General features: G+C 41.1%; 2 protein-coding genes across 11 annotated transcripts in view; one reads left to right on the top strand and one right to left on the bottom strand.

The window, feature by feature from the left end:
• HEATR1 (HEAT repeat containing 1) overlaps positions 1-5,671 on the top strand; it is a 30,096-nt gene extending 24,425 nt beyond the window's left edge. For both annotated transcript variants that reach the window (XM_015857850.3, XM_015857849.3), the window contains exons 35-45: positions 284-424; positions 539-828; positions 1,311-1,461; positions 1,756-1,914; positions 2,477-2,611; positions 2,807-2,911; positions 2,996-3,164; positions 3,542-3,696; positions 4,085-4,243; positions 4,908-5,016; positions 5,445-5,671. In XM_015857850.3, the coding sequence (XP_015713336.2) occupies positions 284-424; positions 539-828; positions 1,311-1,461; positions 1,756-1,914; positions 2,477-2,611; positions 2,807-2,911; positions 2,996-3,164; positions 3,542-3,696; positions 4,085-4,243; positions 4,908-5,016; positions 5,445-5,533 (1,662 nt within the window). In that variant the 3' untranslated portion in view covers positions 5,534-5,671. The remainder of the gene's footprint in view (positions 1-283; positions 425-538; positions 829-1,310; positions 1,462-1,755; positions 1,915-2,476; positions 2,612-2,806; positions 2,912-2,995; positions 3,165-3,541; positions 3,697-4,084; positions 4,244-4,907; positions 5,017-5,444) is intronic.
• Positions 5,672-6,360: 689 nt separating this feature from the next.
• On the bottom strand, positions 6,361-20,591 carry LGALS8 (galectin 8). Of its 9 annotated transcripts, none has more exons than XR_014944728.1 (11): positions 18,973-19,018; positions 16,740-16,875; positions 14,443-14,531; positions 13,864-14,074; positions 13,133-13,249; positions 11,149-11,205; positions 11,042-11,068; positions 10,032-10,120; positions 9,834-9,903; positions 8,016-8,181; positions 6,361-7,631 (listed from the first exon to the last, which is right to left on the bottom strand). XR_014944728.1 is itself a non-coding variant. In XM_032443242.2 (10 exons), exons 2-10 carry the CDS (start codon positions 16,779-16,781, stop codon positions 7,482-7,484), a joined length of 948 nt encoding a protein of 315 aa, XP_032299133.2. In that variant the 5' UTR covers positions 16,782-16,875; positions 20,120-20,591; the 3' UTR covers positions 6,361-7,481. The 9 variants fall into 9 exon arrangements, 4 of the variants coding, with proteins under 4 accessions (XP_032299133.2, XP_015713341.2, XP_015713342.1 ...); XR_014944729.1 differs by having other exon boundaries at positions 9,834-9,908; XR_014944730.1 differs by lacking the exon at positions 11,149-11,205.

The raw sequence follows: 20,591 nt of genomic DNA on the forward strand, positions 1-20,591 counted from the left end.
CAGAGCATCACTGAAAATATTTTAAGGGAAGGAAGGATAAATGACCAGGATAGATATAAGAACAAGGAGATTTCTGAGAAAATGTTGAAGCTCTTGGGTATTGACTAGTTAGCAACCAGTAAGAATATATAAAGGGCTGTAACTGGAACCTTCTTTGTTTTTTTGCTTGTCTTAGATACAGCATTGCTGGCCTATCTACTTTCATTCTGAAACCCGTGTTGAAAATTGAGCTTGCCTGCCTACTTGAAGGCATTCATAACATTGTTCTGTTTGTGTTCTACAGGTCAATGCTTTATTGCCAACAGAAACCTTCATCCCTGTAATTAGGGGACTCATGACAAATCAGCTCCCATCCGTGAGACGTAAGGCAATGGACCTTTTGAACAATAAGGTTCAGCAGCGCACAAAGTGGCAGAAGAGCCAGGTGAGATGAAGTGGTTAAATCAGTTACTTTTGCAGAAAAAAAAGAGAGATTCACAGACTTAGGAGTCTGAGTTCTACCTGCATGTTTGAAGTGTTTGTTCTCTTGTGCTCTCAGGTCCGGCAGCTTTTGGAATTAGTTCCTGAGCTCATAGCTATTGTGCAGTGCAAAAGAAAGGATGAGGAGGAGGAGCAAGTCATCAACAGGCAGACTGCTCTGTTCAGCCTCAAGCTGCTCTGCAAAGGTTTTGGCACAGAAAATCCACTGCCATTTGTACGTGTTCTGAAAACTGCCATTGATCTGGTATCTTCAGAGAAGGAGGAAAAGAACGTAATGGGAAGTGCTTTGCTCTGTATAGCTGAGGTCACCTGTACACTGAAGGCACAAGCAATCCCTCAGCTTCCAAGGTATTGTTGGGTTCTTTTGAACAGGGACATTCTGTCTGTGCGTGTTTTGTGCAGATAAAAGCAAAGGCATTTGTAGTGCTTGAAGCGTGTCCTACCCGTGGCAAATTGTAGAAGACTTTTATAATAGCTGTTAGGGATTCTGCTGCCCTACTGGAATTGACTATATTTAAAAATATGAGAACCAGTACCACTGAAAACCTGGCATGTTAATATTTTGTTCTGCCTGCTTGAGGAATTCAAGCATCTAACCTGTTGTTCTTGAGATGTATTTCTAATTTCTTCAATGTCATTAAATCTTTCAAGTAAATCTTTACTATCTTTGGAACAGAACAGTGCAGAATTTTGTTTTTTTCCCAATTGCACATGTAAAAAGGATGTGAAAGTTGCCCCCAGTGGCTTAACAGTTGTATTTTGATATATTAAATGTACCTCCAAATGGTCAGTGGTTTCACTGTTCTGTATTTGTGCTTGGCTATTCACAGGCTCATGCCAGCATTACTGAAGACTTTACAAAATAAGAAGGAGCTGATCTCCAATGAGATTTACTTGCTGAGTGCCGTGACTGCTCTGCTGAAGGTTGCAGAAACATTACCACACTTCCTCAGTCCTTACCTTACAGATTGTTTGCTGCAGGTGAGTGATTGGACTCGTGCAGAGATGTAGGGCTCCTACAGAATTGTTCCAGTTCCTGGAATGATTTCTTTTCTCCCTTTGGAACTGCAGTAGGAGTCCGTGCCATCTGTTTAAGTGGAATTTCATTACCTGTTACTTTTCTACTCATATTGACACACAGATATTCCACTGTAATGTGCTCTGGGTGGTACAGGCAGCCAAAATTTACTGCTCCTTACGCTTGTAAAAATACGTTGTTATATAATTTTTTTAAAGTTGTTTAAGTTGCCTGACTTCTGATGGATTTCCTGACAGGTTGTCCGACTGGAAAAGATGATGGTTGAATTTGGTCCTTCTTCCCAGATAAGCTTACGTGTAACATCATTGAAAACTATCCTAGCTACAAAGCTTGCTCCCAGAATACTCCTGCCTGCAGTTACTAAGTGCTACAGTGAAGTGGTGAATACCAGGAAGGTGAGAATTTTTTCCTTCTTTTGCATTGTAATTAAGTTGCTTGCTCACCTTTGCCTGTGGTGGGGACAGGGAAGAGAACTGGCAGGGCAAAAAGAGTGGGAAAAAAATGGGTTGATTTAAAGACAGTTCAACTAGTGTAAAAGAAACAAGAAGTACAAAAGCAGTCATTTGCCACAGGCAGACAGATGTCCAGCCAGTCTCAAGAAATGGCTTCCTTAGAGAAACTGTCTTGTTAAATGACTGATTCTTCAGAGATAATCCCATTTGCAAATGCCTTGAATGTAAGTTAGGAGTAGCTTTCGTTTGAGCTTTGCTCTTGTCTCTGTAGGTGCAACCCATTCAGACTCGACTAGTGTATCTCCAGGGAGGGAGTGGGGAAAGCAGATTCTCTTCAGAATTACTACTAACTTAACTGCTCCCCCAAAAAGTACAGTAAAAATGATTTGATTGTTAGTATTCTCATGAGTAAACAAGCAGTGCGAAATCAGATTGCATTATTGTTTCTTGGCATCTGTCAGTGTGACGTTTGTCATTGCTTTGCTTTGCTTTTGTTTCAAACCAGAACTGCGTGGGTCCCCTTATGAATGTTCTGAAGGAGCACATCACTGTGATGGAGAAGGACAACCTAATATCCCATCAGGTGGAGCTGACAGCATTTTTCGTGAAAGCCCTGGATTACCGAACAGAGCATGCCCAGGTAACTTGGGGAGGGGAATGAACAGAGACAGCTCAGTCTGTAGGTGCCAATCCTGTTGGTTGTTTTTTGAGTTGTAAGTATTCTGTTCTGAATTTGTTCGTGAGGGTAGAGAATGTGTTTAGGTATTTTACCTGAGTTTTGGAAGCTCTCATTCCTACATTTCAGACTTGGAATTGTGCTTTCTAATTTTCCTAGGATGACTTGGACAAAGTTGGTAGAACAGAAACTTACATTATTGATTGTCTAATAAGTATGGTTATGAAACTTTCTGAGACATCTTTCAGACCCTTCTTCTTCAAGGTAAGTAGTTTTAATATGATCAGCATTTTTTGTATTCTCCAGCACACGGATACAGGAACAAGCTAACCTGCCTTTCACTTTCAGCTTTTTGACTGGTCCAAAACTGAGAGTGCCCTAAAGGACAGACTGCTGACATTCCACCGGTTGGCAGACTGCATTGCAGACAAGCTCAAGGGTCTCTTTACCCTGTTTGCTGGTCACTTAGTGAAGCCATTTGCTGAGACGCTGAACCAGCTCAATGTTTCTAAAACTGGTAAGTTTTCAGTTACTTACTATAGAGAAGCACTGGCAGACAACTGTTGAACATTTGACCTTACAGATACTATACTTTTTTTGGTATGGGGAACTATTTCCCTATCCTGTTTGTAGTAACCTACATAAATTCTCCATAGCTACAGGTACAGCCATGAACTTTTCCTGTAGTCTGCGGGCATTTCCTTTTATCAACCAGCTGGTTGTGCATTGCAGAACAGACCTACTATATACTGCATCCACTTTTATTACTCCAAGCGGTGACTACATAATTGCTATACTGTACAACATTTAGCTATGTATACAAATAATAATATTTCTAGCTTAGGTATTTTTCATTTTTGTGATTTTTCTTTCTCTGCTCCTGTTGATACACAGATGAAGCTTTCTTTGACTCTGAGAACAGCACTGAAAAGAGCTGTTTACTGCTGCAGTTCACCGTGGACTGTCTGCATAAGCTCTTCCTGTTTGATACCCAGAAGTTCCTGAGTAAGGAAAGAGCAGAAACCCTGATGACGCCTCTAGTTGATCAGGTATTTACAAACTCAGAAAAGCAAATGGTGTCAGCTATTTTCTCTTTCTTAAGGATTTTTAAAAAAAAAAAAAGAAAAAAGAAAAAAAAAACACCACAAACCAGCAGCCACTTCTCAGGCCTCAATCCACTCCCTTCACACAAAAGGAGGAATTAATTCCCTTTCAGCTACTGATGATATTGTTTCAATTAAAAGCTTTGGATTACCAATTCCTCTTTATAAAAAAGCTCTTTAGTCCACAAAGTTAATGCGTGTTGTTCAGCGTGTTCCTACTGATGGATGCTCTTTGACTCATCTCTTCAGTACTTTAAAGCCTATGCTAGAAGCAGCACTTTGAGCTAGGTTTATCTGAGTCTGGATCTCTGTAACAGTCGTCTTACTTCCACAGCTGGAGAACATGCTTGGAGGAGATGAGAAGTTCCAGGAAAGAGTGACAGCACACCTGGTACCCTGCATAGCTCAGTTCTCGGTGGCAATGGCAGATGATTCTCTTTGGAAACCACTTAATTACCACATCCTGCTGAAAATGAGGCACACTTCTTCTAAGGTTGGGAGCTATCAGAATGTTTTTCTCTGTTGCATTAGAAAACGTTAAGCGCCCCCCAGAAAAGAAGTGGGTTAGCCAAATCAGTGCTAAAATACTGATACTGTACTATGCTATCATCGAGTTCCAGAGATGTATGCAACACATGCATACTTAATCCTACTGAATATCTTCAGTATGGTTGGCTTGTGTTGATAGGAGTTTGGTTGATGTTTGTTTTACTTGGTAGCTGTTTGAATAAAAACTAACCAGTTTATTTATAAGGAAAAAGGTACTATAGAGGGGAAACTGTAAGATAGTTATTTATGAAATGTCAGAGCTGTTTGTTTTATTAATGTTTGTCATGATCTGCATATTTGACTGGTTATACCATGGAGGGAGTACTTGTTTTTAGTTTGTACTAAGTTAAGACATTGTGAAACAGTAGAACAACATGGCATTGTAAAGGGAAACTGAAGACTTTTGTCAGCTAACTTCAAGAAACGTAGCTGCCTCTTGCAACTTTTTCCTTGTATGATACCTTAATCCAGATGTTGAGACTTAAGTTAGCTTAGAAAACTTTCCTTCTGTTGGGGAAAAGCTTGTTTAAAAGCTAGGTGTGTTTTCAGGAGATGGAAAGAAGTTGGAGATGTTTGTTTGTTTCCTCATACAGATTATTTTGTTTTAGGTCCGATTTGCTGCCCTGCTTGCTTTGCTCGAAGTTGCAGAAAAACTGAAGGAGAACTACCTGGTCCTGCTACCAGAATCGATTCCATTTTTAGCTGAGCTTATGGAAGGTAATAATTTAGAATGACCTTAGTGAAGGCAGGAAACTGGCCAAAATGAACACAGTTCATATAATTCAAAGATTCAGACAAGATAATTGCTGTAGTTGCTATAAGTTACATGCATTAGGATACTGTAACTTAAACTGTGTAGGATGCAAACTGGAATGGGTCATATTCACCCCACCCCACCCCCCATTCCTGAAGTTCAGTTAGCTAAATTACTGTCACTTCCTCAGTATTAGCCTCCCAAGTTGCATAGTTTAGATCAGCGTTACAGTACAAATAATTGCCTACCTCCTGAGGTGATGACAGAATACTTTTGAACAGTTTCAGACCTGATGTTTGAAGAAAGTTCCAAACCTTGAGGGAATGAGGTCTTCCTAGGGTAGCTTTGTAATCAGTCCTCTACTTACTTCCTGCCTTCTTTCTTTTTTTAGATGAATGTGAAGAAGTTGAACAGCAGTGTCAGAAAACCATTCAGCAATTGGAAGTCATTTTGGGAGAACCACTCCAAAGCTACTTCTAAAGTTTATCCCCTTTGTTTTTATACATTGTCTGAATTGTGTTAACTTCATGTGTGCCATGTGTTACTGGCAAATTGTCATACTGATTTTTATCCCATCTAAGATCTTAACTTTTTTAATAAAGCCATGTTCTTACAGTAGTTCTATCATTTCTGGATGGTCTAGGGTTCACTTCATTGTCATCAGATGATGTCCCTTCACTTGCTCTTCCCTTAATGTTAGGAAGCCAAAGCAAGCTATAAACAGATCCTGTTCACTGACAGACAGTATGAGAGACTGTCCATGAATGTCCTGCGGCTGGGATCTGTGCTTGCTGGAAGTGTGGGAACAGTCCTGTGACAACATAAGCACAGTACTCACCCAACCCACACCCTTCCCTGCAATTCTGAGAAAGTAAAAATAACAGAAACGTACAAAGTAAAAAATGAACCCACTGAAGATTCTGAACAGGAAGCTGCAAGAAAGTCCTGAAGGACAGCAATTCTATTCACGCTGATGTTCACATGAGAACATCTTTGTGCACTTCTAGAAAGTTAAAGGCAAGGATGCACAGGTGGCAAAACAGCCCTTACCAAGTGGGAGCTGCCTACAGGCTCCTCTGTTCCAATCAGCCAGCTCAGTTTATCCTTAGAGGACAGCACATGAAGGTCAGGCCATGTGTGTGTCACAGCCAAGGTGCAGGCCTACTCACAGTGACTGCTCTACAGCTCTGTAACTCAGAGTGGAAATGGGCCTCGAGTCAGGGAGAAATGGAAAAGATAGTAAGCAAAATGACACAAAACAGGTGAAACAGGGATCATAACTATTTAACTACATTTGGAGAAAAGCATAGTTCATAAATATTATTTTTATTTATGCTTTTTTTTTTATGCTTAACCTGGTAGTTCATCTTAAACAGCTTTTCAGGTACATTTTATTCTCAAAACTTTCACTCCTTCAGTAGCTGTTAAAATAAATAGCAACAACCCTCAGGCAAGCACTGACAGCCAGCAGCAACTTACTTATTTTTTAAAAATAAGCATATAATAAAAATTAAGACTGACAGTTGTAAGGAAAACTGATTGAGTAGGAACAGCTTTTTTTAACTAGCATTTTAATACAAGATTGCAAAAGGATTTGTTCTCTGTTCTACTGATGAGAATCTCTGAGTCTCAACTCAGGGTATCTAGGTTCATACATTTTTAAATGAAAATCAGACACATCTACTTTTGTCCCTGAGCAATCTCAGCACAGCTGGGAGACATTTCTGATCAAATAAGCACTCCAAAGTCCATGCATTAGAACCAGCTAAATTATTTTCATTTGTTTCACACTGGAAAACTAAAAGCTGGAAATGCTGCTCTATGTTTGATTTCAGTCTCTTACTCACAAGCAGGAGATGACATACCTAGAAGAGTCAGAGAAGGTACTATTGCAGCATCAGGCTAGGAAGTTGATTATTCTTCCTTACCTTACACAAGAACTGATGAGTCAGCTTTTTGTTTAAACCGGTCATGGCAAAAAAGGTTATAATCGCTAATATAAATGAAGCAGAATATATTTCATAGTTACTTTATGACTGGTCCATCACCCTTTCAGGACAGACATATCTGCATATTCTATTTCAGTCTAATTTCTACTTCACTTTTTGAACATACACCGTTAAAAGGAATGACTAGTAGTAGTTAATCATACTGAGCACAATTGTTAAGACACAGTACGATGCACCATTTCCATATTGCTAGGTTCAGTAATGCAGGTGATTTATCTGAGCAGACATTTAGCTTGCCAGGATACTGGAAACTAGTGGAGGATTTAATCTCACAACAGTTCTGGTACACGCTTAACTCAGACTGACACAGAAGCCTGGATAGATATAGGCAGGCTCAGCATGAGTTGTTACCAGTTTGTACTTGACAGAAGAACTGTCATAAGAATAGGTTTAATTCATTTAGTACTGGCTGAAAAGAACTACCAGCTCCTCACATCTAATAATTGAACATCTCCTGTGACTTCCAGTATGTTGATCTTTTCAAGTTGTTTAAAACGATGTTTGTACTCCAGGGTGTGAACACCATTAACAGCAACTTTGAACTGGTGGGCATCACAGAAAATGATGAGCTGAAAAAAAAAGAATAGTTAAGACATGAAAAACAACTTGACAGTCTACCATGAACTTAGGCAAGCCCTGCTTCTGATACTAATTCTGATACATTACTTTCATGCAAAAGAGACATTTTAAAAAAAAGTGAAACGTCAATACCATTCAATTAAAACTTTGTCCTGAGCACGCACTAAATTCTTGCAATCATATAGAACAGGAAAAGATGGCTGTCATTAGAACAAACTCAAATCCTAGCTTCTCACAACCCTATTAAATCCTAACATTCTTGAAATGCAAGAATAGCAGTTTTATTCCAATCTGTATTAGCATGGCACTTACACCAATGCTGCTGTTCTTTTGGCAGAACTACAACTCTGACTCTGCATTTCAGTTAACTTTACCTCAAAGTACATCCCTGGACTGAAAGGGAAATTAGTGACTTCCTTTTCTTCTTCTCCCCAGCTGTCATGAAGGTAAGAATTTCTTACAAAGACTTTATTCTTCAGTCGGGGATTCAGATGTAATGCAATGTCTTTTGAGTCACTTGATTTCAGGTTTATTGTAAAGCTGGAAGATATTTTTAAAAATGAGCTTATTAGACCAGCAGTTAATAAACATGAAGCACTGTTTACCAAACCCTTAGGCAATACTCAGGCCTGCTCTGGAGCCGGGGCTGTGATCCCTCTGAAGAACCAACCAAGCAAGTAACATGCAATTGTCTTTGGCACAACTTTTGCTAGAGAAGCAAATGTAACCATAACTGCTATGTCTGCTTCACTGCTCACTGCTTTCTGCTTATCTCTCAGTAAGGAGGTTCTGAGCCAAGTGCTGTCCCTACAGCACTAGGCAGAAACATACTGTGCTACTTGCTCCACCTTCTCTTTTCCTTATACTTGTGCAACGGAGAGTAGGAAGCCTTCTTTCACCTAAAGGCATTCTATTTGCACTTCCAACAAACTGGTTAGACTAAGAAGATGTTTGAGGACTCTCTGCATGTGCAACATCAGTGGGAAAGTGCACATACAAAGCATAACTGTAGGACAGAGTAGCTCTGCCCAGGCTGACCAAACTTCCTGCAACCTGACATCATCTCCATGGCATAGGACTCCAGTAAGGACTGCTCAGGAGAAGAAAGGATAGAGGGAAAAAACAGCTAATGTCATAGGAATGCTTCAACCTGCCACAACGACCTCAACTACATCTGAAGAATATTCCTCTCACCAAATTAACTCCAGCAGTCAGGTCATTTTCCTCCTTTAGGAAAGCTTTGAGCCACTTAGTATAGATATGAAATGTAGCAACTGCCACTTTGGAGCTATGAAGTCCACTCATTCATGGAGAACATGGAACACCCATGGTTGTGTGACTTCAGTGAAAGGCATTAAATAACCCAAAAATTCTATAAAAATCTACACGTTTAAAGCACAAATGCAAAGAACAGACAACCCAACAACACTTTAACACCCAATAGCCTCTTTACACATATAAAACAGCATTTCAAATGTGCTAATAAGCTTTTCAAGCCAAAAGAGGAACAAATGCTGCTATGTCAGTATCCATCCTCCCGTCCAATTCCAAGTCCATTCACACTTCATAGACAAAATCTCTAGATCATGCATCCCAGTAATAAGTTGAATTCTTAGGGCCATACAACTGCAGGGAAGGTGACAGGTGTTCTGAGGAAGCAGAAGTGGGATGCATACACATAAAACAAAAAAGCATGCTTGTCATTTGCACCAAACGCTTCATTTTTACGCATGTTTCTACAGAGCCCAAACCACCCTTAAAGTGAAGGGCATGCTGAAGCATGGGCATTGCCTCAAATTCGTTTTGAGCACTTTGTGCTCCCTTTTCTTTCTTTAAATTACATCGGGAAAAAAACACATTTGCAATCTGTTGTTTCTGATTTGCTATCAAAATGATAGCTCATATTTCCCTATAATGAACTATTGTCATCTAGGCACCTTCCATCTGTCATCCCCAAGGTCAATAAATGTTCAGAGAAATCTTGTAATCTGCAGCATTTAAGCACGTTAGCAACTCAACTCATTTTTCCATCCAATTTTGCCACTTTCCTCACTCTCAGATCTCTTAAGAATAAAAGCCAGACAGCTTTTGTACTGCATGTGTGCTCGCATGCCTTGTACAACGGAAATCCAGAACACACACACAACCTCACAAATGACGCAGGTTTAGCAGGTAAGACAATCAGATTTTACCTTCACTTTTCTCAATGGAGCTGTTCTTTAAGTCTTTTCTAAAGCAGCATCCTGCAGGTTCCTGAGAAAACTGCATTGTAGTTTCAAATGATTCCAGATGCAAAATCGCAAGTCAGTAAGGATAAACCAAGGCAATAGAAAAGCTTATTCCTTCTCGAGAGCAGGTCAGTTAACAGCAGAAAAATCACTAAGATTTACCTCTTTGGGTTTTTATTCACTTCTCCTTTAATGGCAACTGTGCATCCTGGATGAAGCGCAGAAACAAGTTTCCCAACATAAGGAACTCCCTAGAAGTACAGCACCAGTGAAAAATGTGACTGTGACTTACATTTTTTCAACAAACAAGCTGTGCTTTACTATAGTTGGAAAAAGTCTGGCCTACAATTTCACATCTGTACTCACAGCTGAAGTTATTCCCATTGAGTCATTCCAGGAAATTAACACTATAGTGACAAAGTTACACAAAGGCAAACAAAGCAATGCTTACTTTCATTTCCCCGTTAACTGGCAAAGGAACTAAAGCGCTCCTTGCAAGTCCACTTTCTCCATAATTCTAGTTGTATCTATTGCTGGCCTCCAATCCCTTTTCAATTTGAGCGTGGTATTTACTCCAGCTTGGATGCTGTCCTTCTGTACATTATTTTTGTAAAAAGATGAGCACTCACTCCACCCCTGCTCCTTGCCAGCTGGGTGCTAGTTAGAACCAACCCTAAGCTGCAATGTTTGCATCCAGCCACCCTAGGTATATCCAAGCACAGATCAGTCACTAGAAGGGATATGTAGCCAGAGAAGTCCTGATATACACATATTAACATAAGTTCATCTGGCTTAATAGGACTTCAGAATGTTTTTAAGCACAAGTTTGTCCTGCAAATAATCCCTAATGTGAAGAAAACTGAGCATGCTCATTTGAACAAAGGTTTTGATATGACCTGGTCCTTCCTTTTAAGGCACTCTACTGTTTATTCCTCTCTTTAGGGCTATGAATACCATGTTCACCCTTTGGGTTTTCTGTGTGATTTACCAAATAGATTCACATTTACCAGTACCAACAAAGTAGATTGCTCTCTCTGAAATCACACTGATGATCATTTCCCTGTTGACTCATAGTTCCCATGTTCTGTGCTTATGTTTTTATTTTCTTGAACAATTAAGGGTTTTGTTCATTTTTTACTTTTCACAAGCCTAAATCTAAATGAGATACTTACAAATTGCAAACCATCTGGAATTTCCCCCTACAAAAGGAAAAAAACCAACATTAAGAAGCTTATCAGACAATAGGGAGACTCATTCAGTCTTTTAACAACATACGTACATTTTCTGTGTTTATCTTTGTTATTCCTACAGATGATGGCTGAGCGCCTTGTACAGACTGCAGAAAAAGAGATATTTACAGATCATTGCTAACACCATAGAACATAAAGGTGTTTTAGAAACATAATGGCTCTGTGCTGCTTTGAAGGTTGAATTGTTAATGTAGCATTAGAGGTTATGGAACAGAAAAATACTGCCAAACCCCACTAAACACCCCTATGAAAAGGAAAAGTCTTGAAAATCAATTGCTGAAGCCAAATCAAGATTTTCAAACATGTCCTGGCTCCAGCTGGGCAGAGCTGATTTTTCTTTCATAGCATGATGCTACAATTTGGCTTTAGGAGAAAAACAATGCTGATAACACACTAATGTTTCTTTTTACTGAGCAGAGCTGCACAGAGCCAAGGACGTTTCAGTTTTTCAGCTTCTCCTACTGCCTTACCAGCGAGGGGCTGGAAGGGCACAAGGAGTTGAGAGGTGACAGAACCAAGACAGCTGACCTAAACTGGCCAATGAGATGACCCATATCATATGATATCACGGAAAAAAAAAAAATAAAAAAGCAAAACCAACCAAACAAAAAACTTACAAAATGAACGAGGAGTTGACTGGGCTGGCAACAGCTGATTAGGGTGTGGCTGGAGGCATTGGTGGTGAGCAATTGCTTCTGCATCTTGTTTTGTATAAAATACATAGCATTACCATTATATTTTTTTCCTCTTCCTGTTCTTAGTAAACAGGCTTTATCTCAACCAGAGTTCTACTTAATTTTTTTGTTCGGTTGTTTTTGTTTTTTCAATTCTCTCTCCCACCCCAATGAGAGACAAAGGGGCAAGCAAACCGCTGTATGGTGTTTAGCTGCTTGCTGGGTTAAACCACAACAAAGGACTACCTCTTTACAGTCTGAATTCTTATTTAACAGTCAGAGTACTCCTAATCCATTAGCATCTGAGGATACATACTCAGCTCTCCAGGCTGGTGTAGGAGTATCAGTAGGGCAGATACACAGACAGATGGCATGGGGAGTGGAGGGGTGGGAGTGTGCTCGGGATTCCCATCAGCTTTACACAACCCTGTCCCTTCCCACTGTGTATCATATAAACAACATAGGCATGCACAGATAAAATTCCAGCCTATTCATAGCATATTGTATCCAGTTTATTTCAGGATAAGTACTCACAATTCTGCCTCAGAAAAGCATGCACTAGAAGCAAACACAGAGAGGAAACAATCATCCTTTCCCCCCCTCCTTCCCCCCCCCTTCCTCAAAGGATACGGAATCAGTATCCCCAGACTAAAGCAACTCTCTTGCTTTGTGCTTAGGACAGAAACCAACATACTGCACCTGCTTGTCCCCAGCCTCTTCTTAGAACTGGCCCTTCAAGACTGGGATTCAGACAGCTTTGATGCATCATTTACCCAGTAACATACCCAAGGCCAAGTGGCAGGGCTCATAAAAAAAAGTCTGTTCATACACCTTACAAATGATCAGTGAGCAGACTTATCTTTAAACCACAGGCTTTGTTTTGGCCAGGCCCAAATCTTCTCTTTCCTTTAGAGAAGGTTATTAGTCTGATGACCTGAAATAGACCTGGTGCTTGGGAGCTGGAGACCTAAGCTTCACCCACAATGCAGTGAGGGCAGGGCAGAACAGACCAAGCATACTGCAGCAAAATACAGGCTGCCTCAATGGGCAGCAAGAATGAAGGAGGAAGGGACAAGGCATTTGTCTTCTTTACCTCTCTGGTATTTACAACCTCCCCTTTCTGCTCTCTCAAAGGATCACACTTTCTATACATCCTCTCTGTTCATTTTCTTTCTCCAATAGAGCTAGCAGTTGAGAGGAAGGAGCAGGTGGAACATCCTTATTACTGAAGATAGATTAAGTAGCTGCTTTTTTATTACCTCTTCACCATAAACCCTACTCCAAAGTTTAGCAAGACGGAGAAAAGGAAACTTAAGAGTAAGCTGTCTATAAAACTTACGTTAGAAACAAATTCTATACTTTTGATCTGCACTTTGCCATATATTCCAAGAGTATCTATCCTTTCAAGGCTAATTCTGTGATTGTAGAGCAGCAAGTGCTTCTTGTTTACAGACACCTAAAGAGATGGGGAAAAAATAGGAAAAATCACGTTAAACAGTCTGTGAATCAAATTATATGTGTGTATATGTTTCCAGTGCTTTGGTACAGAAGCAGAAAGTGTCCTGGAAACTTCAAAGCAACTAAGTTCAGCTCATCCACAATTCAGTCTCTCTTTCCATTACTGTGAGGGATATTTTATTTATTTGTATTTCACACCTTTAGTTTTTATCCCTTCATCACTTATGACTGTGGTTTCACCAACCTAATTGCTCTGCTAGCAGTCTAACAGAGCAAGAAAATGCACTACACATTTCCACCACGAGGACTGTCCTATGCTACTCACAAAATAGGTTGATAGTATGGTCTGTCCTTTGCAGATGAAAACAAAAGAGTGGAAAAATCATTAGTTGTGGCAGAAAGTTACTTGCCTACTCATGCAATCTTGAAGGGAATCAGGCAAAATGAGAGGTGTGATTTACTTAGCATCTCTAAAAAAAACTCCTAAACTTTTCTATAATTAAACCATGCCTAGTTAACAAAGAAACCAAGGCTTCTGATTATATTGTGCGTATGCTAAATCCCTCTCTTTTATTGGCCTAACAAATGGACCAAGAATTAACCCAAACTCACCTGGAATTTATCCTTTAAAATCATGATGACAATCTCAAATGGCTTTCCTTTTTCAAAAGGCATATCATAAGTGATTTCTTCCCAGCCCCATTTTTCCCTCTCCAGGGTGTTGCAAACAATGCAGCCAGACCATTTGAAGCGAGGGTTAAAATGAAAGGCCACATCAGCTCGAGGCTTTATGCTGCTGCCACACTGTAAATCCACCTGGAACCTAAACATAAAAATAAAACAAATCGCATTTAGTTCATTCTGTCAAGAAATCATATACAAGTTCAACTGATAACCTCTTCAGATAAATATGCATGTGCCATGTGGAATGACATGACAGAAAAATAATGCCAAAGCAGACAAAGCAAAACCATGGAAGAAGAGCAATGGAAAGCAAAAAACCAGTTTATCCTCCAGTTTTCATCACAAAACTTTCATAAACCACTTAAGGTTGTATCCTCTGTGACACTATTGCTTCATCTAAAAATGAAGTCTTTGTCTGCCATCCATCACAGGACACGTGGAAACATTTTCTTAATTACAGGCTTGTTTACCTTATGTTAATTCACAAAGTGATACTGTAGTTACTACCTGTCTGCATCATCAGGAACATTCCCATGTATCACAATCAGCTCTCCAGGAACAATGCCACCAAGAATCGTCCCGACATAGGGAATGACCTAGAAGAAGGAGGAAAAAAAGACAGAAATAACCATTTGTGACAGAGGCAAAATAAATATATAGTTTTTTAAACAATATTTTTGATAATTAAGTGATGCTCTAGCACATTAAAAGAAAGACAACTAGTATTCCATTTAAACGAAACACTAGTGAAGCATTAAATATCTGCCACAAAGAGAAGGAAAAACCAAGATTTTCATCACTGAAGATCAGCTTTCTCAGATAAGATTAAAGCTAAACATTTACAGCCTTCATGCCTAGATCTCTAAAGAATAATGGCAATATTTTACTGCTCCACTTTTAATAGAGAATTCCCCTTCAAATTAGGACATTGTCAAGGACTAACTACTGCTGGTTGCAGGAGGCATCTTGCACCAGTTTTTTAACACCAGACTACAGCTGCTGTCTCTTTGCTTGCTCTTTTTTGAAAAACTGTGATTGGAAAAGCAGCAACTCTGATAGAGGGTAGAATGGGAATGACAGCAAAAAATCTCCTAAATCCAGAGCGTTGTTCATTTCCACCCTCTCCCTTTCCTTCCCTTCTCAGCTACCCATGTGTTGCACACAGTCTCTCTTTGCAGTTATCTTTTACATTAGAGATAATACAGACTTGCTTCACAAGTATCATAAACTTGAAACTGACCAAATTGTTTAAAGATCTGTGGATTTTACTGGCTTAACCGACTGCAGTAGAGGAGGATGAGAACATAAAATTAGGCAGTATAAGCGAAATAACAAATAAACTGATTGAATCAATTTACTTACTAGCAGTAGTGTAGGAGCTTAGTTCCATAATCTACAAGCTGTACAAAAGACGCTCAATTTCATCCAAATAATAATAAATAAGAATACATTCTGCATATTTTCTGCTCATAATGCAGTTTAAACACACTGCTTGCTCCTGAGGGGCAGTAGCTTTGAGAATCACAGCAGGGTATAAGTTACTGGTTCGGTCTCCAGAGATGAACCAATAAGAAACACACAGACACAGCCCAGGGATGCAGGGATTTGAATACTCCAGTAGGTCAAAGTTATTTATACTTGGAGGAAACACTGTAGCAAGAAAACTCTTTCTTACATCAAGAAGGATACATTTAATAGAGAAAAAAAGCTGGCCATCTCTTGTCCAGAAGTTCAGTCATGGAATCTGCATGGCCATAATAGAGCATTTCCTGGGCGTAATACTACAGACCTAATGAGATTCCATCATTACAGAACGTGCCTGTCATTTCTTCACGTCTCAAGAGCTGTGCTGATTTTAACTCATCCATTAAGAATAATGCTTGTGCCACTACTTGATTTCATCCCAACTCTCTCACAAACCTCCAGAAGTTCCCCATGAAGCCAACTAGCCAACACTAACTCAGTTTGAAAGGCCTCAAAGATCAATTCACAGACTTTATCTGGAGGCTGGAACAACTTTTCACACCTCTGTCTCCAAATAATTGCTCTTATTCCCCCCAGGCTCTTGATGCCTAAGCCCCAATAATACTCCTTAATGTTCTCCAGCTTGGTTTTGTCACCCACCATATTCACCAGACCACTTACAGTCAACCAATTTTGCTGAACTCCTCCTCTCCTCCTTACACAATGTCACCTGTACATTTACTGATCCTCTTCACATCTCCCTTTTGCAATTCAGTCCTTACAGCTCTAGTTCCATCTCCACACATCCTTCCTTCTTCCCCCAGATGGATTCTTGTGAAGAAACCTAAAGCTATTTCCCCCATCATCCATTAGTCTATTCATTTCACAAGCAACAAACAAGCGGTGGAACTGAACAGTCAGATGCACTTGAGGGCACTGGACTGTATCAGTGCAGAACTACAAGAGAAAAGGAAGTCCTGTACAGGTACATAGCACTGTATATTCCACAGAGATTCTATACAGACCTAGTGGTGTTGCTTTTTTTTAATATTCTGTGCTAGAACTATGACAAATAACCATCTCCTGAAGGCTCAAAAGAACTGTTTTTAAAGAACAATGAGAAGTAGAGCTCCAGCCCGTTCCTCATGCCAGTGCAAGGCCACTGCCGCAGAGTATAAGTAGAGAAATACTAGAGCCACCTATGAGGATTTTCCTCACACACCCAAGCAACATCAAGAGCTCTCAGTAACACTCTGAGCCATAGGAATGCCCTGCTAATTTCTGACATTAAAGAGCAAAGTTCCATTTCCTGGGGGAGGAGTTGTTGACATAAGAGTTACCGGGTTACTGATATTCTTCTGCAGTCCATCCAAGGACATCATCTTCCCTCCTCCAGCTCAAGTCAGCCAGTCCTGTGTGACCACTCTTAGAGCGTATTCAGATGTTCACTGATCTGGCTGCTCCAAAGCGTGGACCCTTTGAAAAGCCAAAAGTTTTAATCAGAAAAACAAAAGTAGAACTACATGAAGTTAAACTCTTCAAAGTATAACTTTAAATATATTTCCAAGAAATTTGATCATGTTTTGAAACATCAAAGCTAAATGCTTGGTTTAAGCATCACTGAATCACAAGGTTGGAAAGGACCTGCAAGATCACCTAGTCCAACTATCCTCCCATCACCATTGCTACAATAAGCTACTAAACCACATCTTGTAGCTCCTCATCCAGACGCCTCTTGAACACTGCCAGGGACAGCAACTCCACCACCTCCCTGGGCAGCCATTCCAGTGCCTGACCACTCTCTGAGAGAAAAAGTTTTTCCTTATGTTTAATCTAAACCTCTTCTAGCACAACTTGTGGCCATTTCCTCGGGTCCTACTTACTGCCTGGGAGAAGAGGCCATAAACCCTCCAAAGAAGTAACATGCTATCCTAGCAAGTGATAGTGCACACAGGTTTTTTACCAGATGCTTCCTAAGATTATGTATACTGAAACAGAATCCTGTATATAAATCACTACTGCACAGGGCAACACAGATAACCCTCATCTGGGCCTTAACTACTCTCCATTTGCAGCTGACCCCTACCTGCAGCCCATGAAAAGAGATATGGTACAGAAATGTTTTTCCAAAATAAATAGCCATTTTCATTTCCAGAGCTGTGTAACCTGGCAGTAAGTGCTAGGGGCTGAACTACTTTTATTCAGCTTTATCCCACATGAAGCTAAGGGATACTGGCCAAAGACACAGTAGGAAGCAAAGGGCTTTTCTTCCCCCAACACACGCAATTCCTGAAATCCACAAATAACTACAGAACTCTGCAAAACTTGCATTAAATACAAAGAACTAGTAAAAAAAGAAAAAATAGCTTGTGAGAATATCCAGCTATACTGTCATTCCTTTAGCACACCTTCTAAGAAAGCCACCAAAGCTCACAAGCCAACCTCAAAACTGCTGGGTTGTTCTTTCATGCACATTCTGGAGTAGCACCTTAAGATAACAAGTGAACTCTGTGGTGAGCACAGACAGAGAAAAAGACAAAGGAATAAGTTTTACTGTGTGAAACTGCTAAGCACTAAATAAAGAAATAGCCCGTGACCCTCTGCAATGACTCATCAGTGGTGTGACCCATTGCAACATCTGGCTTATCTTTGGGGAGATTTGGGCCAGAAGGGCATTAACTCTCCTACTCAGGACCAGTGTCTAGAACACATGTTAGGGAACATGGTTGTCGTACACTGTTCACCTGTTTTGCACCTTTCATCTTCTCAGAGGATATTACTACGAATTCACAGCAGGAATGTGATAAAACAGGAAAATTCCATTACTTTCAGTTTTAAAATAAGGATCTCAAGGCAAAACAAGAAGTAATTCTGTGTATAACTGGCAAGCCCAAAAGCAAACCAAAGAAACAACTCCCAGATCTAAACTCTGGTGCACAACAGCCTGCTCACTGTGCTTTCCTTGGCATAGATCTTCCAGAACGAGAGCAAAGAACTGAACCACAGCCACAATTTAGTGCCATGCAGCTGAACTCTTAAAGATGTCAATGCTGGCACACTAGGCGGCAATACAGCAAAGTGACTTGCTTGGCTGTTTTATGGGAAAGGTGACAGCAAGGAGGAGAAGCTGCAAGTCAGGCTCCATTTAGCCAAACAGGCAATGGGCACAGAACTGCCAGGCCCTGTGTAATCTTCCATCACAGAACTGCTGCTTGGAAATGCAATGGTAAATTCTAAGCCTGCAACGCTAAGACAAGGTTACCTGCCTATATGTCTAGCATTGATGTAGATATATATGTACGCTTGGCCGTTATCTCACAGACTGCAAAGCAGTTAAAGCCTGTTCAGTGAGGAACAAGGAGACAGAAAGGCCAATGGCACCGGCACTTTATGGCACACGGAAAACGTCTTTCAGGAGGACAAGCACAACAACACGCCATGGAGCCATGGAGCAACCGGGACCGGATTAGTCGCTAGTAAAAACCTTAAACCCCGGCCACTATTCCCACTTCCCCCCCCACGGACACACGCTTTATCGCTACTTTCACTCCCCCCGGCCCGCCCGACACTCACCTCAGCACCCGGCCGCCTCCTGACACCGCGGGGCCCGGCCCGCCCCGCGCACACATCGCCCCGCCCAGCACGTCACCGTCCTACGGCCGCTGCCAACGGCCGCCCCTGACGTCAGGGCGCCGCTGTGTCCCACAGGGACGTTGAGGTGTGTGGGGAGAGGCGGAGGAGCTGGCTGGAATATTCCCACTTGGAGGGACTCAAAGGGATCGTGGAGGGCAAATCCCGGCACTGCACAGTACCAAAATCCTGTGTCTGAGAGCGCTCAACTCCGTGGCCCACTGCCCTGTCATTACAGGCTAGTTTGATTAACGTGCTGATCATTTCTTTGAATGCTGAGTCATAGGCAGCTCGTGGAATTCGCAGAAAAAATCCTTTTTCAGCTCCCGAAGCTAATGTGCCCTTGGCAGTGAGTTATTTGGGCTTCAGCTGGAGCTGCCTTGCACTGCAGTACAGCTGTCTAGTTCACAGACTGCCATCTCCATGCTGATTCCTTCTGATTGCTGCTTTCATCACCACTTACTGCTGGCAGTTGTGCTAAAAAAAATCATACAGTCTTCCCTTATATGCACAGTTGGAGTCCTAAATCAAACATTTGCCTTCAAAACTATAATTCCTCTGAATTTCCAAGCACACCACCATTGCTGGGACTGCGTGTTACTAGAACACAGCTAGCACAGTTTGTCTTCACAGAATCACAGAATTGTAGGGGTTGGAAGGGACCTCTAGAGATCATCGAGTCCAACCCCCCTGCCAAAGCAGGCTCCCTACACCATGTCACACAGGTAGGCGTCCAGGCGGGTCTTGAATATCTCCAGAGGAGACTCCACCACCTCCCTGGGCAGCCTGTTCCAGTGCTCCGTCACCCTCACCGTAAGGAAGTTTCGTGCGGAACTTCCTATGCCGTAGTTTCATCCCATTACCCCTAGTCCTGTCCCTACGCACTACTGAAAAGAGACCAGCCTCACCACTATGACCCCTACACCTCAGGTATTTATAAACCTGGATCAAATCCCCTCTCAGCCTTCTTTTCTCAAGGCTTCCCATATTCCAGCAGGTTTTTGCTTGCTGGAGAAACAAAGCCACTTTCTCAAGACTATTTCAGTTACACCTTCACACTTAGCTACACCATCATGCTCACTGCAGTTACCTTTGGATCTCCCCGTTGGGTCTCAGCAGCTGCAGATGTGCTCATTCCCACCGTGTTGCTCCATTTCCAAGAGAAACGAGGGGTCTGCAGTACCACCTCTGATCGCGAGATGGCAGATGCTTTCTAACCATTAGAGAAGCAATTACACATGCACTTATGAGCAGATGGATTCCCCAGCTTCAGAGAATCAGGGTCAAAACCAATATCTAATAAATATTCACAGAAACAGGAATGATCTGAATTTTGAGTGGCGAGGGGGGATACTCACATATATTGGGCATGAAACATGAAAGAAAAAAACCTCACAGATACTGTAAGGATTCAGATGCCCATTTCTCCTTCTTAACCCCGCTCTTCCTGTTAAGAATCTTATAGTGGCGTAGATGCGTCTATGCCATCAAAAACACGATCCTTTGGTTATGTGCAGAGGACAAAAAGCATTCTCAAACTGAGTATTGCATAATTTTGAAAC

This window comes from Coturnix japonica, chromosome 3 (genome assembly GCF_054131305.1).
Source record: "Coturnix japonica strain WE chromosome 3, WE-NBRP24, whole genome shotgun sequence".
In the NCBI taxonomy this organism is placed as follows: Eukaryota; Metazoa; Chordata; class Aves; order Galliformes; family Phasianidae; genus Coturnix; species Coturnix japonica.